Raw genomic sequence first — 26257 nt, 5'->3', positions numbered from 1 at the left:
TGAAATTTAAAGGTTTTATAATTAATTGAACTATTCATAGTTTTACTACAAAATGTTTATAATATTATTAAAAAAAACTAAAACATGTATATTTTGAAATAAATTTAAATTGTTAAAAATAGTTTTGTGCATTTAAAAATTTTTTTATTTATTTATTGTTTTTTTTAATTTTTAAACAAAAATGCTAAGTAGCACCATTGCATTATTTGCTATAACTGCTGATCCCATCATGTCCCCACTCTGAAATTTTTATCATTAATCAACTAAAACATATTAAAAAACATTTTTTTTTTCAAAAATTTTTAAAAGACACTAACTTTAAATTTTTTTTTTTTTAAATTTAAAAAAAAAAATAAAAATTCAAGAGAAATATGCATGTCAAATTGAATCTCATGAAATTCTCTTTAAAATGAGCTGTTAACCAACTGTATTGACCCCATAGAACTAAAATTGTAGCATTTTTAAGCACAACAGATGAGGAAAAAATCATGAGTTTTTACACATTTAAAAAATTAATAACTCATTAATAAAAAAGATAGATTTTTTAAAAAAGTAGATTTGAATTTAGAATGTCAAACAGTATAATCCCTGAAATTTTCATGAAAATCTGAGATGGTCATTTTGAGTGATTGGTTGATTTGACATGGAATGACCCAGCAGCTTTTGCATATTTTGAGGTGTGGAGACTAAAGTGTGGACTTTCATAAACTTTTCTTATTTACTAATTTTAAAATTTACTCAAGGACGTTTGAAATGCCTTATTGGTTGAACAAATAATACATACATACAGTGAACATTTTGCATACTATACTTATAACTGATTTGCAAACCTCTAATATTTTAGAACTTAATAGAGCAACCTGAAATTACTTTCTGGGTGGTGTTTTTGTTCTAACCGCCCTTATATTGTAATAAACCACTGTATTAATATTGGAAATAAATGTTGAAACCGGGTTGGGGGGGGGGGGGGCTTCAAAAACTCCTCTTTGGCTGCCATTGAACTTGGGTATTTTGGTTTCCTCCCATAAAAGTTAAAAGCACTCATGGGAGATTTTTTTTTAAATATTAATTTGCTGATTATAGAAAATATACTTCTTTGAATGTGGAGATTGCAAAATTAAACCTCTTGGGATCTGCTTCTCTTTATGACCAAACTTTTCAGATATTTTCAGAAAAACTTTCACACACAATAGATTTTCCTCAAAGTGTCTCTTGTTGTAGAAAAAGCAAATTTGTTTGTCTGTACTTTTTTTGTATTATTGCCTTTTTTCTATGTTTGCAGTAAATGAAATCTGCATAAAATGTTTTTAGTACAAATTTATGATATTGCCTTGAAAAGTGCTTGAATTTTTTCCTTCCTGAATGGTATGAACACTGTGGTTTGAGATAACAAAAAGTGTGTGGATGTTGTTTATATTGATTTTCAAAAAGCTTTTGACAAGGTACCTCATATTGCTCTTGTCAGCAAACTAGCTGATTTATGAATAAAAGGAAAAAACCTTACTTTGAGTTAAGAATTGGCTGACTGGAAAGAAACAAAGAGTAGTTGTTAGAGGAAATCATTCTAAATAGAGTGATGTTTTAAGTGGGGTTCCTCAGGGATCGGTTTTCGGGCCTCTTCTATTATTTTCATGAATGACATTAATGAAAATATTTCTGGAAACATAAATTGTTTTGCTGATGATGTAAAAGTAATATGGATTGTAGGAATAAGGAACAAGTAAAACAGCTTCAAGAGGATTTAGATCATATTACTAACTGGGCAGATAAGTAGGGTATGGCAGTTAATGTAGGGAAATGTCTAGTGCTACACTTAGGTCATAGAAATAATTGTACAAGTTATTATTTACAGGGTTTGGGCATTAGTAAGGCAAATAAGCTTAATATATATAGCCTGGAGCAAAGGAGAGCTGAAGGGAATATGATTCAGTTCTTTAAATTTATCAAAATGAAAGATGTTAACGGGTTAAATTTTCTCGCAGAAAGCAAAACAAGGAGACATTGTTTTAAGCTATTCAAATCTCAGGCTAACGTGGAAATTAGGAAAATATACTTCTTTAGTAGGGTCATTGGCACTTAGAACAGCTTACTGGAAGATGTGGTAATGAGCAAGGGGGTGGATAGTGTTAAGAGGGCCTTTGATCTTCATTGGGGACTTATAAACTGACTAGCTGGGCTCAGAGCCTGTTGCTAGTCGTCACATTTGTATTTGTATAAATTAACTAATTTAGAGACGTTTCATTTAGAACGGCATAGGAATGATATGGAAAAAAAAAATTGCGCTTCATATTCAAATTCAGTTTTGCGTTATTTTGGTTTTATTACAAAATTTCAAGGTGTACGAACACTTTTGAGTGCCACAGTATATAATATACTTTACTCTATATTTTTAATATTTTTAGTCATACAACACACACATTTTCAGCTTACTCTATCTTTTTAATATTAATTTCACTAATTAAGGTGTTATGTACAAGTGGGACCAGAAAAGCAGATATTTGTCATTTTTTATTTCAGCTAAGTCATATGAAACCATTGTTTGAAATATTAGAAGCATGTTTTGCTGTTAAATTGATGTTTTTGTTAATCAAATAAATCTGATCAAATATTTAATCTTAGAGTGTTCCGATTAGAAATTAGATGCTACTTATATTATTCTTTAATATTATAAAAATAGATATCTAAACATTCTTAATCACATTAAAAAATTAAAAAAGTCTTGTTTTTCGTAATATTGTCAACTGATATTTTTTAAGCCACTGCAAGGTCCTATTGGGAACTTATACATTTATCTTTTGATTTCTTATACTTTTCCATATTTTGTATAAAGCTCTAAAAATAGTCTTTGAGTTTTCTGTATTTCTAATAATATGTACTATCTTTTAGAAACAAGTGCCTTAATGAAAAACGTCGAAGAGAACAGGAAAACGTGCATATTGAAGAACTGGCGGAACTTGTTTCTGCTAGCCCATCTGACATGAGTTCGCTTTCTTGTAAACCAGATAAGTGTGCCATATTGAAAGAAACTGTTAATCAGATTCGCACTCAAGAAGATACAAGTAAGAAAAATAAATACTGAAATTCTTTTTAAGCTGTGATTACCTAAATTCTAGAAATTAAAAATAAAGGATTAAAAAAAAAATCTTCTGTAAAATTCAATAAAATACCAAAATGTATCAATTTCCCAAAAATTGTCTCTATTCAAAAAAGTTAACGAAATAAGCCAGCAAGCTGAATTTATTGAAGGTTCTAAAGATTTGGATCAAAATTTTACTTCTGAGAACTCTGAAACTGTTAAAGTATTGAATGCTTCAAAACAAAAATTGGGAGAAACCCCAATTGATCAAAGCAAATAAGAAAGTTCAGATCGAATAATATCAAAAGGGATCAGATTAGTGTTGCATTGAAATGCAAACCTTTTACAAGCTTAAAATTAATTACAAGCGGAAAGAGAGACTGGAATAAGTGGAGAAACACTGTTTAAGATTTTAAAAATTTACTATACTTCTAATGTTAAAAAAATAATGAGGTCTGAGTCACGGAGCATAAAAAATTATGCGATATTTCACACCTCCTGTTTACATGAGAAAAAGGGGGAGGGGGACTCCTACAAGATAAAGGTATCTTATCCAAAGAACTTGGGAAAAGTCTTCCAACTAAAATTGCACTAAACTTAAAAACTTTTTATGAATTAGATGAAATAAGCTGAATACAACCATGAGTAAAAGATTGCATATCCATACAGACATATAATAGGGAAAAGTAAGCAAAACTCAAAGTTTCATTCTCTGAAATTGGGAGTTTTATATAAAACTAGTGGTACCCGCACGGCTTTGCCCGTAATAGAAAAATTAAAAGGTCTTTTGGTTCGCCTGTATATTTACAAATAATGTGTGGTGAATTTTCTAGTCAATTGGCTTGTACCCATATTGCGGTTCAACGTTATGATAATTTCGAATCTCGCCAATTGCTTTGTGCCCATGTTACGGTTCCACGTTATGATAATTTCGTAATTTACTCGTCCGTCTTACAATAATTTTATTCTTAAAATTGGAATAGAAAAAGAACTACATCGAATTTTCGAAAAATCGCTTCGAGGTGCACACCCCCATGATACAAACTAACTTTGTGCCAAGTTTCATGAAAATCGGCCGAACGGTCTAGGCGCTATGCGCGTCACATACATCCTACAGATATCCTACAGACATCCAGACATCCTCCGGACAGAGACTTTCAGCTTTATTATTAGTAAAGATAAACAAAAAAAATCCTATTTCAAGGTAAATTTAATTAAATTTGCTTTAAGAGCCTAAGTTTTGCATACTAGCAGGTCAGAGTGGAACTTGGTATGTTCATCACCCACAAAAATATGAAGATGGTGATTGAGAATGTGATTATCTGATACCAGTAGCTTAAAACAGGGCCGTCCGAAGAGCAGACGGCGCCCGGGGCGAAAGTTTCCTGGTGCCCTCCTTTCCCCTATACACACAGAAAAATCAAGTTATAACATCAAAGCATAATAGATACTTATTTTTTTACATATTAATGAACAGAACAATCAAAGGGCTATCCATAATACAAATTAAAACAAAAGCAATGAATCTGTTTCGAATATTTGTGAAACATTAATGCCCCAAAAACTTTTCAAAAAAAGGGAAATGTTGGAAATCCAAATATTTATGTAGTAAAATTTTATCCCACTAGATATAAAAACAAACAATCAAAACTGAGTTGGTTATTCATATTGATCAGACTAAGAACACGAATAAATAATTTGCTGATTATAAATAGAAAATGTATTTATCGAAGTAAATTACATCAAAATTAAATTTCGATCTGGACTCATTGAATGATTCTTTTCAATAGTTTTTTAGTTTTACTTGTACCAACTTAATACCAGCTTTCATATATGTTATAAACAAAGATGTTATTCTTTTGCATCAAATACTTGTAAGTTTTAGGGAGAAGCTCGCAAATACTCAAAAACATCAAAGAACGCTCAGAATGGCGTTTTTTGAACTCTTATTTCGAAAAACCACTGGCCCTAATATTACAAAATATGGTCTTACAAATTGCATTTTAAGGCTTTAGTTTGGGAAAATATGCGTGCAACCCCCCCCCCCCCCCCCATGCCACTTTTCTTCAATATCACAAGCAATGGATTTTTTAAACGAAAATTACAAAAAAATTAAGTTATACAGCCCCTGAATGTAAAACTTGCTTAAATTTTTTGAACCATAATTTTTAACCATTTTCCTGGAAAATGCTCCAGATCCTCCTATCCATAAAATCTTTAAAGTTTGTTTAAAGTTGCGTTTTTTGGAACTTCAATTTCGAAAACTTGCAGAGGGAGAAGGAATTGATTTCAATCTATTTAAAAAATAATCAATCGGAAAGAGTCTCTGAACCCTTACCGTAACGTCAATAAACATGGCCTATAATCGCGTTTTAAAGGCTAAAATTGCGTTTTAAAAACTAAATGCTCAAAATTTTGACCGAACAACTTTTGACCTTTTTTCTTATCCGACCAAAAAGATTTTTTTTTTGCTCTGCAAGGCACCCCTAATTTTATAAAATTGGCGCATTTTATACGATGAGGGGAGCCACAAAGCGCCCCTCGTGAAAGTGTCGTTTTCGTGTGAATGACGAGTCCTGTTAAAACGAGGGGCGCCTCGCGACGCCCCCTCATTCTGTGGCATTTGAAACGATTCCCCCCCCCCCCGTAGGGACGGCACTGGCTTAAAAACATCGAGTAATTCTACTTTCTAACTTTAACCCAGATTTATCAAAATCATACATCAAATTAAAAAACACTAAATTTCAGAAAAATAAAATACCCCTCCCCCCTCACTAACACACATAACTCCAAACAAGAACACTCTTGCAATCAGTTACTTGACGCAATCTAACTCAAATAGAATTAATTTCATGCCTTGGATAAATAAATATATTCCTCTATTTAAAACATGCTGTATTATATGATGATAGTGTTTTGGATCCAGCACTATATTCAATGAAATAGTTCAACATGCACCCATTGAAATCCCATCTTGTAACTTCTACAGCCATTTCAGTAATGTATAAATAATTTTTGGAAATTTTTGGAAAAAATTGAGGCTTCACATTTTGAGAAATTAAAAATTTAAATTTAATTAAAATAAATTCTTTTTAGATCTAATCATGTTGCATATCATTGAAAAACTCATTGAAAATGCTGTCAAATGGCACTTGTTTCAGCTCTCTATCTTAATTAGAAAAAAATTGTAGGTCATTTTGAAAGGGAAAAATTCTAGGTCATTCATGTCTTTTGACCTATTTTTGGTACTTTTACAAAGTTGTATCTTCAAAACTTTCGTAATTGAAAATTTTTTTTACACTTTTCTATGACGTTATAAACACTATCTCTACCAAATTTCATCAAAATCTGAGGGGTGAGATAAAAATCAGTGTGTTGATTTGACAGAGAATATGATCTCTTTTTCTTCATTTTATTCCTGAATAAAAAAAAAAAAAAATGCAATCAATTTCATCACTTAAAGTGAGTCAAATAATTATTTTAGCAAATAATTTATTGTTTTTTTTATTATGTTCCAAGGAGGAAAAACTTAAAAATGCACCTGAAAGTTGCTAGCACAAATTCTATTTTTGCCACTTATTTTTGTTGAGCTGAAAGAAATTTTTTTCCACAAAAACTTGACTCGCCTGCCTACAAAACCTATCTTGAAATATTTCGCCCTCATGCGATACAGAAGTCATCTAGTTGCGATTTTCAAAATTCTCTCTGAGATTGGTAGCAAGGGGTTAAGCAATCGGCATGAAAATTGAAAGAAATCTGATAATTTTGCTTTTGCTTTTGAAATGAGGAGAAACCAGAATATTTGCATCTAAAATGCCAATCCCTGTCTTATTTACGTTTCAGTTAAGTTTTTTTATCTCCTTGATCGGAATAATAATGTGCTTCTATTTAGTGTTTTTGTTTATTCATTTATTTATTACTGGCACACAAAATTCAGAAAACCTGATATTAAAATATATTCCTTTACAGAAATTGTAGCTGGAGATGAACTTCAAGAAAGTGAAGTTACTTCCAGTAAGCCTAATATAATAAATAATAATATATTTGGCTCGATACTTCTTGAAGTAAGTTGGGATATACCATTTCTTTAACATTTAATTTATGTCCTTGGATTTTTTAAAAAAATCAATATCTTTTTAATAGGACGTGAAAGCAAGCACCTATTTTTGTATTGAATGTTTTTTGTTTGAGCTAATGCCATACTAGGCCAGTGCCAATAATGTTTGAGACCAAGAAAATTTAAAACAGGATAAAACCAGTTCGAAAGGCAAGAAATTCTAATAACATTAATAGGAAAAATAAATTACGGGCGAGCTGAGTTCGGGAAGGAGGTGTAGGGTTTTTTTAAGGGGGGGGGGGGACAGTTCATCACGATTTTCCGGAAAAACTAAGAGTCCTATCGATAAAACTAAATTACAAAGTTGTTGGTAATAAAAAGATCTACAACTTTGGTATTTGCACTTTTTTTACATAACCTCAAAATTTATACGAAAAATTCAAAAAACCGACTTTTTGTTTTTTATTTTTATCCCTCACAAAATTTTTTTTTTCACTAAATTGGATGAAAAGCTACCGTAGTATGTCCCAAATACACTGTAATGTTTTGGATTCAAAATATTTATTTTTTCTCCTTACTTTGATTCAGTAATAAAAAGGCATCAGAATTTTCAATCAAAAAATCTCACTTCAAAACATCTGAGTTTTTAAAATAATCGGAGCAAGTTTTTTTTTGTTAGAATCTCTACTTTTTAATGGTATAAAAAAACAATTATGGAAACTTTTCGCAAAAAATGAAGAAAATAAAAAAAACTCAAATTTGAAAATAAAATAATCACTATGTAAAATTTTAAGCTATTTATTAAAATTTGCTCTTTAATTACGCAAAAAAGATATAGAACATTTATTTTGTTTAAAAAATACTTCATTTATTTTGACAAAACGCTTTATTCATGGGTGCAAGACCTTCCGTCTCAGGACGGATTTCCGTCTTGGACAAATTTCCGAGACGGAGGTCGGGACGGAAAGAAATTCGATGCTTTTCTTTCAGTTTTTACTTAAAAAAGAAAAATTGAGTGTTTGAAAAATATGCTTTAATTACTGGACCGTTCCAAAACCACGAATTTACATCGATATTCTCTCGGTTTTTCCGCCATGGGCTTGTTTTGTTTGCAACGTGCATTTGGAGGAGTGGCTTTTCGACTCGCGCTGTTTGACTTTTTTTAGGTATAGCTCTGTTATTTCCAACTCACTGTATTGCACACCGATGAGTTACTCGCTATTCTCCCTGTTTTTTTCGAAATAATCGGCTCTAATTGAAAATTTAGCCTTTTCTCATGCTATTTTCGATCATTCTTTCATTTTTACTTTCTTCTATATCTAATATATAGAAGAAAGTATTGGATTCGTGCAAATTTTCGAATTTCGAATTTTGACGGATTCGAACGTTTTGAGGGTGTGCTGAGTTCATTTCGACTATTTTTGGAAAAATGTCTGTCTGTCTGTGTGTATGTGTGTGTGTATGTATGTATGTGTGTGTGTATGTATGTGTGTCACGTCTGTGTGTGACCAGTTTTTTGTGGCCGCTCTACAGCAAAAACTACCACATGAAATCGAACGAAATTTGGTACACATATGTGCCCGTATGTGAACTTGTGCCCATTAGTTTTTGGCGCGAATTCCTCCAAGGGGGGTGGAGCAATGGGACGTTTTTTGAGTTACGCGTGCTTGCTATTCCTCAGGAAGTAACTGGCGGAATCAAACAAAATTTGGTCCATATGTTGCCATTAACAGGAGCAGGTGCTGATTCAATTTTGGTGTCAATAACTCAAAGGGGGGGTTGAGCTATAGAACGTTTTTTGTCGTCAATTGTGACTGCTGTATCTCAAGAAATAACGAACGGAATCAAACAAAAATTTTTTGACAAGTAGCCCTTAGTGGGTATAAGAGCTGATTTTATTTTGGTGTCAACAGCTAAAAAGGGGGGGGTAGCGCAATCGCCCGTTCTTTTTTTCCATTGTGAGTGCCCTATCTCAAGAAGTAATGCTACGTTCTGGTTGAAATTTGGAATATATGTGAATCCATACGTAAACAGGCTTTGGTTCTATTTTGACGCCGATCGCTCCAAGAGGTGTTGAATTTTTTTTTTTTTTTTTGCGAATAAAAATATTTTTATTAATGCAACAATAAGAAAGATAAATCGTAATAGATTGTCGTCTGCGTATTTCTCGTGATTTTAATTGTATGGAAATGATAGGAAATATTATCTCAATGATTTAAAATTTTTAACTGTTGCCATCTTATGTTTGTTAACAAATAAAATATTTGTAATTCATTCAAGCAAGGCTTTTAAAATAACTTTCAATTTTCGCTCTTTGCTTTGCTTTTGCAATAATTCAGACATTGGGTCAAGTTTTTGCATGTGTAATTTTGTTTTTTGTTGGGAATATTGCTTCCTCGTCAAGCATGGGGGAGGGATCAGAAAAAAAAAAAAAAAAGAAAAACATAGAAGAAAGTTTCGTGATGGCCACAACATACTAGTTTTCATTTGCGGATTTTTTTTTTTTGCAAACTTTACATGCATAAATGAAAATTATGTACGCTCTTAAAATATCTTAAAGAGCTGAATCTGAATCACCGATTGAAAGTGATTGCTGACCAGATGAAATGTTTTCGCCACATCAAAGGGCGTCCACATACCAGGTAAAACGGAAACTATCAGGGATTTTGAATATTTCAATGAAAATGGGAATTTTGGAAATAATCGAGAAGAAGTTTCAAGCTGGTTGGAAACACCGATGGGCAACCGTTCCTGCATTTTTGACAAAGACTTGAGGAATCACTAAATTCCAATGTCATTGAATCTAACACTCGCTAGAATGTAAAAATGGGGAGGGGGGGGGAGAGAGAAAGAAAAGGAGAAAAATAACGGCAACACGAATTTGCGAAAAAACGCTGCTCTTCCAAAGAGGGTAATCAGTTCGCAAATTAACCCACGATACTGAGGTCTTAAAACGTTGATATCTTGGACAATCTAAGAGGAGGGGTTGTATTACTCAAGGGTTACAGTATGAAATATCGAAAAACTGAATAGAAAGCCATTTTTGAAGCTAGGAGTGGTTGGATATTTCTCCTCTGCAAACTTTTAAAAATTTTTAGGCTGTCTTTAATGATGTAAAAGGGGCAGGTGGAGGTTTTAAAAAAATCAAAAATTTGGAGTCTTAAAAACACTAATTTAGGCAATCTTTGGAGTATTTATGTGAGGTGGTTTTGGTGTTTCAACATGAAAATGTTTTGTAGCTGATGTTTTAAAAACTATTTGAGGCTATAATTAAATGGACTTGAGTGAAATGGCATTTGGAACCCTCTCCCGAAAAGTGTTTGTAATTGAAATCTTAAAACTTTTAGGTTGTCTTTGGAAATGTCAAGAGGGAGGGAAGGGGCTCTCTTTAGGCGAAATTCCGACACTGGAGTCTTAAAAGAGCAACTTGAGACTGTCTTGGGGTTCGGGGGTTCCCCTTTCCCAAAAATATTCAAAGCTGAAGTATTCAGAACTCAGTTTTAGGTAATCTTTAGAAGATAAGGAGAGGGAATTCGAAGGCTTTCTCTCAATAAGTTTTAGAATTTTTAATATTTTCGTTTCTGAAATTTAAGAGCTTTGTTTTGGGCAATTTTTGGATGATTTAAGGGAGAAGGATGCAGGAAGGTTCTTTCAAAAAGTTTCCAAAATTAAAGTATTAAAACTTTTAGGTTGTCATAAGTCATGTTTATAGGTAAGAAAGGTACTATTCCTACGAAACAATTTAGAAACTGAAGCCTAAAAAATTGAAATTTAGGACGTTTGTGGTTTAACTCAGAGGAAGGGTTTCGGGAGTTCTCTTTCGAAAATGTTTTGATCGCTCTGAGAAATTTAAAGCGCTACTTTAGGAATTTTGGAAAGGATACCTTGTTTAAAAAATTTATGGATTCTTGGCGCTACCTTATGTAGACATTCCGATCAGAACTGATTTATGTTGCAAAAGTGAAAACCTTATGTCCTAAGCGATTTTATTGCTACAATAAAAATGTTTACCATCGCAAAAACTAATGGTGCGGCGCTGCGAACGCTTTTACCCCTAACATTATCCAACATCGTCTAAAATTGCATTTTTGGAACTTCCATTTCGAAATATTGCCGAAGGAGGGTTCCTGAATTCCATCCCTTCCATAGTGCATTCAAAAAGCATATAAACGTTATGAAAGATGGAGTACAATTTCATTTTTTAAAACATCGATTTCTGGGAGAGCTCAGAGCACCCCTGCCCCCCTTTCTCTTATATTTTTGAAAGCTGACCAATATTGTTATTTTGGGACTATCAGTTTGAAATAATTGATGTAAGAGTTCTTGAACCCCTCCTTTCCCAAAACTTTACCAAAATAGACTACCATAGCGTTTTTTGGACTTCAATTTGAAAAACTTCTGGTTAGAGTCCCCCAGACTCCCCCTCCACTTATTGCTGGATTTTAGATTTTTTGGAATTATGATCTCAAAACGCTTAAATATTACAATTTAAAGGCTTAAAATTTAAATCAAACACAGATTCCAAAACTGGCATTGTTAAAATCTACAACATTAATACACATAAATTTTTCCTTTAGCCTGCATGTGGGCAGGGGGGGGGGAGCTGAAAATATTTTCCGTCTTGAACACATCACCAAACTTGCACCCATGGCTTTATTATCTTGTTATTTATCAATATTTATTCGTTAACTATAATCACATCCTTTACTTATCCATTAATTTTTGCTTCTTTGATGGCTTTTCTTCATCGTTATGCTCAACTATTGTTCTTGATTCCTGTAGATCTTCGAAGTTTTCTAGACCATCATCTTCGTCTCCAATATTTTTTCCAGTCTGCATTAGTTCTTCATCCCCACAGGGTTCGTACGGATCATGGAAATCCTGGAAAGTCATAGATAAAAAATAAACAAATTTCAGACCTGGAAAAGTCATGGAAAATTAATATTTTCATAAAAGTCATGGAAATTTATTTCTAGTCATTGAAAAATGTCTTGGGCAGTAAGAAAGCAACAATTGCAAAAAGAGCGCTAGTGATTTAGTAATATTGCATGTAAATTGAACGATCTCAAAAACTAATCCGAGTTTTGGAATCCAATTTCATCCGCTTCTGTAACAGCCGCTCACCTTTTTTTCTGATGTGATTTTACTACTGGGGCATTACTAATTTTGAATCCACCATTATTTTCAGTACTTCTTATATTTTATATTCTGTAGTAGTGGACTCGCACTTTCTTGATTTTGCCACGCCCCCTCAAAAAGTGTAATTCAATTGCATCCGAGTTCGTTTCAACTACTTTTAAAAAGTTCATTATTAAATTTATCGGAATTTATTTTGATATGTTCAAGGTTTTAAAATGAAGACTTTAGTCAGGAAATAGAACATAAAAATAGGGGAATTCTAATACTCTAAAACAGTAGTGCCCAACATGTAGCTCACAAAACTGATCCTTTTAGCCAGCTGAAATGATCATGGAATCCGAAATCCCAGAATAATGGATACCAGAAAATGGATGGAAATCCATTTTCTGGTTTGGAAAAATGAATTTACTGTAAAAAGTAGCTTTACTTTAATGAACGAATATGCTGTCCAGTTATATGAGTGATTAGATGCACTATTGACATCAAAGGGCAATGTTTTTATGAAGTAAATTTATTATTTTTAATTTATTCAAATTTTATCCTATTCATTACTATTCTGCCCTATTTAATAAATAATTATTAGACATTTAAACATCAGTGTATCGCATTCATTATATTTTAATTTTACTTGAATTTATGTGATGAAAACAAATAAGAATATTTTATTACTTTCAGTAGTATGCACTGATATTTTTTCAGTCACAAGTAAATGCTCCAATGAGGTAATGGCACTCATGTAAAAGTTTTTCTAATGCCCATTTCCGAAAAAATTGGCAAGTTTGACCTTAAATAGTACTATTCTCTTCGTGTAACAAGGTCATGAAAATTTTTATGAAGTCATGATAAAATCTTGGAAATGTCATGGAATTTTTTTATCCAAATTGAGTATAAACCCTGTCCCCAATTTCATCTAAATCTACTTCCTCATAGGTTTTTACTTCCACATTGGCGCATTTTTCAGAAAGGTGACAATTTGAACAAAGACTGCAGTCACCGTCCAATGGTGGATGAGAAGGGTAAAACAAACGCATACTGTAGCTTGAATTTTAATTATTGTAGTACTATATTTTTATTTTCAGTTTGTGTCAATGTAACATGGAAACTTTTAATTTTTTGTGTAATTAAAGTTCAAATTTTAATAAAAGCTTAAAATTTTTTACATAGTGATGATTTTTTTTTTCAAATTCGAGTTTTTTTTATTTTCTTCATTTTTTGCGAAAAGTTTCCATAGTATTGTATATTGTTTTTATACCATTAAAAAGTAAAGATTCCAACAAAAAAAATCTTGCTCCGATTTTTTTGAAAAATCAGATATTTTGACATGAGATTTTTTGATTGAAAATTCTGATGCTTTTTTACTACTGAATCAAAATAAGGAGAAAAAATATTTTAAATCCAAAAAATTACGGAGTATTTGAGACTTAATAAGGCAACTTTTCATTAAATTTAGTGAAAAAAAAAATTTTTTTTGTGGGAGATAAAAACCAAAAAGTAAGTTTTTTGAATTTTTCGCATAAATTTTGAGGTTATGTAAAAAAAAGTGCAAATACAAAAGTTGTAGATCTTTTTATTACCAACAACTTTGTAATTTAGTTTTTTCGATAGAACTCTTTGTTTTCCTGGAAATCGTGATAAACCGTTTCCCCCCCCCCCCTTAAACCCCCTACACCCCACTTCCCGAACTCAGCTCGCCTGTAATTTATTTTTCTATTAATGTTATTAGATTTTCTTACCTTTCGAACTGCTTTTATCCTGTTTTAAATTTTTTCGACTTTTTACCATTTTCAAAGCTGTTAGCACTGGCCTATACTGATTATAAGGTAGAATAAAGAAATACAGTAAAACCTGTAAAGTTGACCACCTTTATAAGTTGACCACCTGTCTATGTTGACCACTTTTGTCAGGAACGGAATTAGTCCTATGTTATATAATGAAGGAAAACCTGTGTAACTTGACCACCTCTCTATCTTGACCACCTGTCTATCTTGACCACTAATGAACACCAACTTTGGTTTGGAGTATTGTAAAAAACCCTTTGTAAGTTGACCACTTGGTTTATTTTTAAAATATTACTTAACAAATTATTTTATTTTTTTTAAGCTTTCCAAGAATATTTTTGATATTAGACCAGCATTTTACTAACTAAATGGAACAGCAGCATAACTAAACCTCCTTTTGAGCTTAACCACATGGGAAAACTACTAAGAACCCTATAGAGAAGTACAAAGTATTTTTTCCAGTTGCAATATTTTGTGGCAACAATGGAATTGTGCTAAAGAGTAAAGTTACTTGCATTGCAGTATTTCTGGTGCAAGGGATTAAGAGATACGATATTTTCATTTTTTTAAATGTATAAAAAATTTGTAATTTTTGAGAAGCTATGAATTTTTAGGAACTATTAATATCTAATGAGTAACTTTTCATATTTTTTTTTTTTTTTTTTTTTTTTGATCAATTTACTGAAATTTTAAATTTGCATGACACATTATGCGTCATTTCGGGAAAATAATCTTTAAAAATATTTGAATAACATTTTAAATTATTGTTTCAAAGTAATGCTAAACAATGAAAGTGAATTGAGCAGAAAGAGTGTCAATCAATCAAAAAATGAATACATGGTGCAAGAAATGACAAAAAAAAAAAAATCATTACCCCCTTTATAAGTTGACCACCTGTCTAAGTTGACCACCAAAGTACTGCACCGCAAGTGGTCAACTTACACAGGTTTCACTGTATATTGAAAAAAGTGCTTATGACCACAGTGTGGAAAATGCTCATGAAATGTAGGTTTTCTATAAATCAGTAAAAGTTATCTTGGGGCAGTTCAGCAGCTTTTAGCAGACTCTCTAATATTTCTCGTGAGTTCATCTAGCTGTAACCATGAACCATTTTTTAGGTTGTGTTTGAATTCTAACCAGTTTTTATTGTTCTAGCTTACCTATAGTTACAGCGGTTATTAAAATATTTTGCTTACAAATGTTCCTCAGTTCGTAAACGTGTGCTTGAGTTAGAAATGTTTACAAGAAAAAAAATATCAGACAATTATTTCATACCTGTCTACTGATTTTTCTAGTAGTTTCCTATGTTTGGAGCATTTTTTCCGGTCCCACAATTATTATTACTTACTGGATTTTATAACTGTAAGGAAAATCCCTTTATTTAGGGAAAATTGTTAAAAAAGAAAAGAAAAAAAAAAACCTTCTAAAACTGTGTTTCAGACACATGTATTCACTCCATGGTTGAAAGCTTCCTGTTCCAAGTTCAAACTTTTGTACATCAAAATCTAGCAACATTATCAATGCTTATTAAGTTTCACAGGGGTGATTGTGTTCCGGTATTTTACCGAATTTCCGGTATTTTCGGACGTATTTCCGGTATTTTTATGTCCGAAAATACCGGAATTATGTTTTTTTTTGTTATGCTTTTATCTCCCTACCTCCGCATTTTTTTTAAAATTATATAATTTAATTTTGTATAACACCAGCTCAAAACTTTGTAACCCATTAAAACTTCAATCAAATGTATACACACTATTTTGACTCAGAACTATTTAATACTATGGCAAAGGTGCACTTAAATAATAGGGGCCAAAGATTACCCCCCCCCCCCCTCCGTTCTCGCTTTGAAACTTTCAGGTATTTTTTGATGAACTCACAATCACCCCTGGTTTCATCAAAAATAAGTTTTAACTGTAATTAAGCATTAATTTAACTTTTATTCTTTTGTTTCATGTTTCAATTAATTTATGCTTATATGAAATCAAGAACGTCCTTATGATTGTATTTAAAGGGATAGATTATAAAAATCTACTGGATTTTCGAGTACTTTTTATTATACTTGGTATGTTTGTCACAGAAATTCTGAGGCCTGCTTTTGCTTATATCTCAGCAACTAGACTTAAGGATTTCACTAAATGATTAGTTTAATCTTAAGATACAACTTAAAGCTAAAAAATGTTCTTAAAAAAATATTATTTCAGTTAGGATGAAAACCCGTAAATTTCATGCGATTTCCACATTAAATGATTAAATATAAAACCCATTGTTATAAAAATTTGTTGCCTTACAACAGTAATGTTAATAGTAATCATAATGAAAATTGCAAATGATGGCTTCTCTGAAGTAAGCATAAAATTTATTCACTACCATTGCTCTCGTAGTATTTTTATCCTCATCTATGCCAATAACATTAACCATTGAAAAATTGTAGGAAGGGTGTATTCAGGGGTGATTGTGTTCCGGTATTTTACCGGATTTTGGGTATTTTCATCTTGATTTCCGGTATCTTCATCTTCGATTTTACCGGATTTCCGGTATTTTCATCCTGATTTCCGGTATTTTCATCTTCGAAAATACAGAAACTCCTATATTTTCAGAAGAACTCGCTTTTGTAAAATTTTGGTTGATGTTTAATGAAACGCTGAAAGTCCAAATTGAAGACGTTTCGTTTGGTATAAAGCGTAAGCTACCGTCATGTTTTGCAAGCTCTATAGTAATTATCGAAGAACAGGTGGGAGACGGAATAAAGGCTAGACAAGATGAGGAAGGAGGGTTACTTGATATTTTCCCCCTTAATATTTTCTTTTCAAGATGACTAATAGCGTTTCTCTGTTGCATATCTTAATATGCAGATGATGTAATTAGGGGTGCCCATTCCCCCCCAACTGCGATGGCACCCCTCAATTTTACCAAACCTCCTTTTCCCTCAAGAATTGCCACCCACTAATAAAAAGACTTAAATCCTTCTAAATTAATTTCTCCAAAAGTTTCTGTGGTATAATCTGCCTCATAATCCCCCCCCCCGACACAAACACATGAAAATCCTTGCTGTAGCTATTCACCAAGATGGTCTTTGACTTTTCTCGGTTGCAGATGCTTATATAATAGTCTTTGCAATCCCCCCCCCCCCCATAAAATGTTGAAATTTAACGACCTATATGTATCGAAAATATCGATATTTGGAGAGCGATATATCGTGGTATTAAAATTCGCATATCGCCTAGCTCTATTGCAGTGATCATAATGCATGCTGCCCCTTTTGCCCCAAACTTATTTAATTCTGAAATCTTTATACACTTTTAGTAAATGAATGTAATTAATGGTTAAGGATTCAGATACAGTGGAGGGAAATAAAACATTCTTTGAAAAATTTTAAGAAATGAGAAAAATTAAAAGAATTTCATTCCTTCCATGCACATGGACGTATTAAGTACAAATAAAACTTCGAGTTTTAGCCCCAACAAATAATTATGCATATAAATAATGTGTGCATACACGTAATGTGTATATATACGCTCTTCAAAACACTTTTTCTTCTTGGGAAAAAAAGTTCAGGTATTTTTTTATGGAGTCACAATCATCCCTGGGTGTATTTGAATGGGCCTTCATCTCATGGGGGAGGGGAGAGGAGGATGGGCACCCCTGCTTAAGAAAAGCTTTTTTGCGTGGGAGATACAGGGTTGCCACGCACCGGGAAAACCTGGAATTGTCAGGGAAAATGAAAATGGCCGAAAATCAGGGAAATGTCAGGGAAAATGAAAAATTGCATATTTCCGATCGTTCTTAGCGCTGCCCGCGGTCTATGACGTCAAAAAAAAAAAAAAAACTTTCAGCCTTGTTTTTTTCGCCGCCATTCCCTTCCCGCCATTCCCTTCCCATTCGTCGTTTTGTCATTCCCCTCTTTCTTCTTCCCCCTGCAGTTCTTTTTATCAACTCTCTGCCATTGGCGCGTGCTTCATAGCAGTCTGCGGCGGACATGCGCAGAAGGTACTTTTGTTCCTCGTTTGAGCGGGCTCTGTTTAAACGCTGCTTGTTTACGTCAGCAGTTCTGAAGTTTTTATGATGCACAGCACATTGTTTTGTCTGCGAGTAGACTGAAGTTTTTAATGAGCTGCAATAATCTTTTCATATTTTTTATTATTTCTTTAAATTAATTAATGAAATCGTATTATTCTAAACAATTTTGTTCTGTAAATTTAGTTCATTGGAAAATTTTAAACTTAGAAAGTTTCTTTTTTACAGAAGTATCGCTAATCTTTTAGTATTTTGGTAGTGATCTTTAAAGACTTCCAATGCGCTTCTTTCTTTCAAAATAAAAGTAATCCGATTTTTAAAAAAACCTGCGCAGCAGAGAAGTTTCTGATCAATGCTCAAAATTTAACTTTATGACAGGGTGCCCACAGGAGCGATTAGTTGCGCCATCAAAATTTTTGGGGGGGATTTTTTAATTATTTATTTTACTTTATTTTTATTCAAATTATTTACTCATATTATTTTACTTTATTTTCATCTGTGTATGTATTTTATTGGGGAGCGAGCACACTTTTCTTTCAAAACAATAATAATTAAAAATAAATAAATAGGTAAACAAATAAAAAGAAGAGGGTTAAAAATAAAAGCGCTAAGGCGTTCAGAAATATTGGGGGGGGGGGGGTGCCATTGAACTTGGGGGGGGGGGGGAGCACCCCTGTTTTATGAGCAACAAACAGGGGAAAGATGTGAGGCTAAAAGATGCATGATTTTTTACAGGCCAAAGTCTAAAAGCGCTTTGAGTTCAATGGATTGGAGGGGTAGAAGGCAATAATTGAAAAAGTTTAGGTTTCATAAGTTTTTAGTTCAGATTATTTTAGCAATTAACTTTATTTTTGTGATACAGATGTCACAATTGTTAATTTTGCAGTTCTTTCACTTGATGTAAGGCAGTGGCTCCTCGCTATTGAAAATAAGATATGCTACATTTGCATTAATTGTTTATTACAGTGATTTGCTTCTCTTGTGTCAGTACATTAGGGTAGTTCAAAAATACACTTTAAAAAAAAGGTTTCTCCTAGAAAACAGGACACCACTCAATGTTTGTGGACTTGTGGATAGTAAAATACTGGAAGAATTTTAACTTCCTATTCCAACTGAAAGAGGGTGCTCGACCCCCTCCCTCAAAACTTCATAAGTATGAGGAGGGGGTTAAAAAAATACATTGAACTGAAAAAACAATGTTACATACTATAATCTACACGAGTTGTATGCATATTCATTGCAATAAAATAATTACTTACATAAAAAAAACAGCTGGGGACATTAAATGTTTCTGAATTTGTGACTTTTTCTATGCTAGAGCTAATGTTAAATTAAGGGGTCATTGAGCACCCTCTTAAAATTTGAGTAAGAAGCTAAAACTTTTACAGCATAATACTATTAGTAAGTCTAAAAAAAATAAGGGGTGTCTTGGACTCGAGCTGAGAGGAAAAAAAAATGAACCACCATTAGTACATATTTTTGATTATTTCAGCTTGAGTAAATTAAATTTGGTAACCATTGTTTGTAAAGTTTGAAAATGAGGTAAGTTTTATCAAAATTTGAGATGTATATATTAATGTTGCAAAATGAAGGTAGAGATCGATAACCTGGAATTTTTCTCAAAACCACCTGGAAAACCTGGAAATGTCAGGGAATTTCATTCTTGAACTTTCGTGGCAACCCTGGAGATATTGGGCCATTGAGACTTGACCCCCTTACAAATATTTCCGGATCCGCTTGTGGTTATACCCACCAGATGGGTATCACCCCGGGCGGACCGCCCCTTCTCAAAAAGGTTTTTCGACTTGGCAAAAAAGCTTTTGTTCTCTCAAGATACAGCTTTCAAAAATTGAAAGTACACAATTTGAACAACATCTATTTGTTAAACATTAAAGAGCAGAAAATTAATCCTCTTCATTTTCCCCCCTTCCCCATGAGAGGGAAAATTAAAAAAAAAATCAATAAATAGATAAAAAATGCTGGAGTTTGAGTTGGAGATTTCAAAATCGAGGAGTCGAAGTCTGCCACTTTCCTTCCGACTCCACAGCCCTGGTATGCATGCTTAGTACATCAACTTGCTTCAAGTTTATTTAAAAAATATTCTTTGTTACTGAAGGATGAGACTAAACAATGCGTTCTATTCCAGTTGCGCACCCACGGAGGGGGCTAAGGGCCTTAAGCCCTTCCCAGTGATCAGAAGCACACAATTCAGAAATGGCCATAACCCTCTTTACCAGACCAAGGAAAAGGCCTAAAATTGCTTTTTTGTTCTTCAATTTTGAAAATTTTAGGAAATGGTTGAAAATAACTCTTCCTCAGATACAACAAACTGCTGTAAAAATCTTTTCCCTAAAGAATTTTCTCTCCACAGGAGTCATCTTCTTTTTCTTTTCTTTTTTTTTTTAATAATATTAGTTGCATATTTCTTTATTCAATGTTTTTTGATTTCAGCATAATGAGATTGTTTTCGAAATTTTAAAAGTATTTTTTCTGAAAGAGCATGCTTAAAAAACTAGGGTCTGACCAGTTTCTAAATAATTTGACAAAGTTTAATATTTAGAAAAAAATATTTTAATCTGTGTGCTTTCATTTTTTACACTTTTGCACATGACATCACAAATGATGAAATCCCATTCACTGATGCCATTAGCGCAGAGTGCAGTATTCAGTTCCCTTCTTTACTCATATGTAGTGGCAACAATATGGTTGATAGCAAGCATAGAGCTCAATGTAATTCGCTTCTGAACTATCATAAGCTGTAAACGCAGTAGACAGTAAGCGTAAACATTTAGCTCGCCAGGGGATATGCGCCTTAGTACATCATTTGTGATGTCTTGAGGACCACGTCTTGTTTGAAAAATTGGACATTAAAAAAATAATTAAAAATTAAACGTTTTGAAAATAAAAGATTTTTAAACATCGGTTACGTGGCGTTCACTTAAATTGCATTTGAAAGAACATGAAAACCATGTTAAAAAACAGGAACTGAACAAATCTTCAATTGCTAAACATTGTTGGGACACAGGGCACAATTTTCTCTTTTCGGAAGCCAAGATCATTTGCAGACCTACAACAGTAGGTGAATTAGATTTTCTGGAATCCTTTTACATTCATAAAAACTTAAATAATCTTTGCAATGAGTCTTTTGCTGTTCCGCATTTTTCTCCAATCTTATTCAATCTTACATGTTAGAATACCTCATATTTTGCCTCAGCACTCGCTGATAACTGATTATTCAATGTTTTTCCGGTTATGCAATTTAAACTCTCCCTTGACCTTGATTCATCCATTTGTACATTTCGCACTGAGGAAGGAGGCTATTGCCTCCGAAACATGTCTGCGTTTTTATAAACTTTTTATCCTTTTTGTACTTTTAAACGTTGTTCCATTCTTATCCAATTTACCTTGCACAAAGCTATCGCTTTTCCATCTACTTTGCTTCAACGGGCCTAGGTTATTCATCTGTATTGTTTACACATTTGGTTGTTTTTGATCAAGAGAGATCGTTCTTTTTTGTGTTCACCATGTCATCACCTTTTTAATCGTTTTTCCAAACTCAGGATGAAAAAGGTAAAGTTTTTGAACATTTAAACTTCCTTACTACTTGCAAAAGACTCAAATTGATTCCCAAGTTCATTTCCGTTGATTGCAATCTCTCTGGTTCGCAATTATTTTCTAGAGCTTTAAACAGATGTCATTTTATTTTTCTTAGAACAGCCATTAAAGATTTTCCCTTTAAGCTTTCTAAAATTCAATGTGAATTGTACTCACTTCGTTTGGAACTTTCGGCTAACTTCGTCGAGTTTCCTACCTTCAATCACACGGGTCGAAGTGGTCCTATCTATCCTATATTTCCTATATTTTCAAAAAAAGCATCAAAATCGTCCTATATTTCCTATATTTTTGAAAAATGTCTTATATTTCCTATATTTCTGTTTTTTTATCCAATTTATTTTTTTAAAACAACAGTAAATAAACTATCTGACTTCGAATTTTTCGTCGAAAGTAGTGTGCAAACGAATTTTAAATTAAGAAACGCAACTGACTAAATAATGCAACAAGCATCCTCTCTCATTGGCTACAGCATGACGTCACTGTAGGGTCATTCCATGCGAAATGAGCAAATCAGCTGTGGCTGACATGTCACAGATTTCAATGAAAAATTTTATTTAGGTAAACCATGCATATCTATGAGGGAATGCAAAGTATGGAAGTTTAAAAACTGTTTGTTGCTTTGTTATTAAAATTAGAAGTTGATGCTTACGCTAAGCCTAAATTTTCAGAGTTCATTGCTGCCAGTTTGTGACTCAATAACTCCATAAGTTATAAATGTACACTTAAAAAATAAATATTTCTGCATTCTATAAACAAATCTCTATTGAGAAAGAGCAAAGTAAAATTTACTCGGATCTTTTTTTGAATCGGAGATGTTATCAAAGATTGAAATTTTGCCATTTTACTTCAGATTTTAAATCACTCTTCTAGCTCTTTTAATGAAAATATAACAGTAAAAATGATTCAGATTGAAAAACTATCTATAAGTAACTATCTGCTCTAATTTAGTAACTGTTTATGAATTTCTTGATGACGAAATTGTACTTAAAAAATAGAAAATTTCCAAAAATTTCATTTTTTCCTCTATTTCAGATGTTTTTTTGGAGATGAGGGAATACTCTAAGTTTACTCATTTTTTTTTACATAATATATTGAAGTGTCTTTTAGATGCTACTTAATTTTAATCATTGGTATCAGCGTATTTTTGTTACTAGAGTAACTTGAACTAAGGTAAAATTTCATTAGTTACTTCCTTTTATTTTGTAAGTTTAGCAAAACTCACCATTTCTTTCATGTTTCATTTTCTCAAAAGCATGTTTATGAAGTACAGTCTGAAATGTACATTTTTTTAAATTGAAATAAATGTTACTTTTACTTGCTTTTGCATCATTTAGTCGTTTATCTAATTCTTTGAATTCTCGTAATTTCACATAAGGGTCGATCCATACAGGTTCCATACAGTATAAACTACTCGTTCATTCATTAAGATACCGCACTATAGCCAGGGCTAAGGCAGAAATACATGAAATACACTGGCAGCTTAGTCAATTCCACTCGTTCATGTTCAAATATTTCTAAGTCATCAAATTAAAATAATTATTTTGAAAATTACAATATGTTTTTTCAGTATAATGTATTATATAGGGCACAATATACGCAATTTAAGAAGGTGCCATGACGTTTTCACACTTTTTATTTGTTTTAGTGTGTGAATTGACTAGCAAAATTGCTTAATTTCAAAGACCTGTATCTTTTTTACAAACCAAATAGAAAAAACAATATGTATAACATGTATAGTACTTGAACGGAATATTCAATTGGCCAGGAAATTTTATTTTTAATTCCATCCCCTTTTGGTTTATAAGGGTCTAAAAATGTCATTTTTGTCATTCCTCCGATTTTTGAGGAGCTGTAATCTATAAAGTGTGCACAAACGCACAGCAACAGTTACATATTCTTTTTAGCATGGTTCCAGTGATTAGTTTTTGTCGTATTTCATTTTGTGTTTCCGTCCCCTATGTGAGTTATCCCCCTTTGAAATGAGTAAAATTTTTCATTTGGCCTTGAAATTTAACCTGTTGCCATAATTTTAATTATTAACCTACAGCTACGTAACTCAGCATGTAAGACTATCAACTTATGCACTTTAACATTAAAGCCTTAAATTAACTGTCATAAGTGTAACTCAGATTTCGGCCAAAATGCAAAGGTCTAAAAGTCCCATTTTTGACTACAAAAATCACTTTTGATGACCTCGAAAAAATCAAAGGTCTAGTTGAGAGAAAAAATAAAAGTGGTTTTAAACATCTTTCATATGCAACTTTTGGGAATATGAATTTCAAAAAAAAAATTAAAAATGGTCGAGCGCACCCATCCGTCGAACCTGTATGAATTGACCCATAAAAAAAAAAGGCTATTTTTCTGAATTTTATTTTACGTTTGTAAATCAAAAACCAATTTCGAGTTTCTTCAAGCAAATAGTAGAAACACAGCTCTATATTCTTGTAAAATTTGAAAGTTGTCTGAATGTTCCCTCATTTGAATTTTTGTGGGTATGTGAAGGGGGAAATCATCATTTTGCAAAATGTCACTAAGTTTAAAACTGATTTTGAAGACAAAGGAGTTAAAATAAAACTTCAAAAGTATGGTACTTCTTTAATGATACTTAGCACATTATTGGGTATTAATTTCATCAAAGCTAATGCATTCCTTAAAGATTGAGATTAAAAAATAATATGCTTAATTATGAGAAAATTGAAATATTTTCAGTTTTTGAAACTCTGTTAAAAGTTAACTATAATAACTTTGAAAATTTTACTGATATGAGATTAATTACCCTACTCCATAGATTGCAACAACATATAACTTTTATGTTTTCATTAAATAGTTAATAAGATACAAGCCTTCAAAAGTGCAACATTTAGCATTTATGAGAATGCTGTTCAATTTGACCGATTTTCAATCGCATGTAACTATTCAAATAAAAAATTTTAAGCAAAAATATTTTAGATATTTTTATGTAGGCATAAAAGGAACCTGTATACCAAATTTCATAAAAATCTGTTACCATGCGGCCACCACTTTTTTTGCGAATTTTGCTCAATTCACATGGAATGACCCTTTAGTGAGTATAGTTTCGAGAACGAAGTCTGAAGTCGGTTTTAATATTTTGCGTTTGGCAACAGCCGTTTGTTTTGTTTTCCAGCGGGTTTTCTTTTTCATTTTCACTGGTATGTTTTTGTGTTCAGTGCATTTTCTGATCGGAATGTTCTAATATTCTTTTCGCAATCTTTTCTTTTTGTGGAATTTTATAGCACAAAATAGGTTTTTTGTGCTAGAAAGCATTGGTTATTTCCTGTTAGTTCTCAACACAAAGACTGTTTTTATTTATTTATTTATTAATATAAGCAATGTTTGTGACACTTATATCCCTGCAAAACTTGAGTTGCTGTATTAATTATCAATAGATTTCACTTTGTTCAATTTTTTTTTTTTTTTTTTTGTCTATAAAGTACACTGCTTTTCTAAAAATTATTTTTTCAACTACAGGAAAGTCATTTCAGGTTTAAGTTATAATTTTGTTTGAGAGTTTTTTTTTTAAACAAAATCATTGATAAGAATAACTAAATAATATATATGTGTTATTTCTTTTTTCATAGCGAAACTATTCATGTAATGTGTCCTATATTTCTTGTGGAAAATGTCCTATATGTGACAAGTCGATCACTTCTACCCCGATCACATGTCTTGGAACAATGCTTCGTTTATTTCATCAATTCATAGATCTAAATTAAACTCTAAACTTCTTAAACTTCGGACCTCCTGTGTCCAAACTTGTTCTGCACTCCCCAAGGTCAACATTAATTCTGTAGTAAACCTGTCAAATTTTCCTATCAGTGTGGATCAGGCTAATGTTCTATAATAAATTCCAATTTCTCTGTAACTTCAAGGCCTTCCCCCGAACGCATTTTGACTCCGATTGAGAGTTCGTTCAAACATAGTAAATTAACTTCCACACAAAAGGATTCTATTAGGCATCTTATTATTAATAATGTTTCATTTAATTCAGGTTTTTCGGATAGTAACCTTTCTCCAACGGAAAAAATAAATTTACGTGATGTCTCTTGCAACAATAATTTGATAATTACAAAAGCTGATAAAGGGGGACATTGTTATAATGGACAAGTCGAAGTACGTTTCCGGAGTCAACGAGCTACTCCGCAATAGTCTCTTACACCCAGTTAAAACAAGATCCCTCGCCGAATGAATTATAAACCCTCTACAGGGCCATAAAAACAAGTAAGCTTTTTTTAACTGCTTTAATTTAATCCCTTCGGTTTCGCACTGGGCTAGATTTTATGCTCTGCCTCAAGTCCATAAGATCGGAGTACCTTTAAGTCCTATTGTTTCCAACATAGGCACCGCTTCTTATGGACTGGCCAAATTTCTCACTTCTAGGTTTGCCCCATTGCTGGACTCCAACACACATTCTGTCAAAAATTCTGTTGATTTTGTCAATATTCTTCGTAAGTTCAAACCCAATAATTTATTTATGGTTTCTTTTGACGTTAAATCTCTTTTTACCAATGAACCTCTTATTGGAGTTGTCTTGAAACAAGACTCCGGGAATTCCATCAC

General features: G+C 32.4%; 1 protein-coding gene across 1 annotated transcript in view; it reads left to right on the top strand.

Moving 5' to 3' along the window:
* Positions 1 to 26257, top strand: part of LOC129230774 (mucin-17-like) — a 506717-nt gene that overhangs the window by 184913 nt on the left and 295547 nt on the right. Inside the window, exons 4-5 of the mRNA XM_054865195.1 lie at positions 2887 to 3059; positions 7046 to 7140. Coding sequence (XP_054721170.1) covers positions 2887 to 3059; positions 7046 to 7140 — 268 coding nt within the window. The remainder of the gene's footprint in view (positions 1 to 2886; positions 3060 to 7045; positions 7141 to 26257) is intronic.

This window comes from Uloborus diversus, chromosome 1 (assembly GCF_026930045.1).
Source record: "Uloborus diversus isolate 005 chromosome 1, Udiv.v.3.1, whole genome shotgun sequence".
Lineage (NCBI taxonomy): Eukaryota > Metazoa > Arthropoda > Arachnida > Araneae > Uloboridae > Uloborus > Uloborus diversus.
This window is presented reverse-complemented; position numbering and strand designations above follow the sequence as displayed.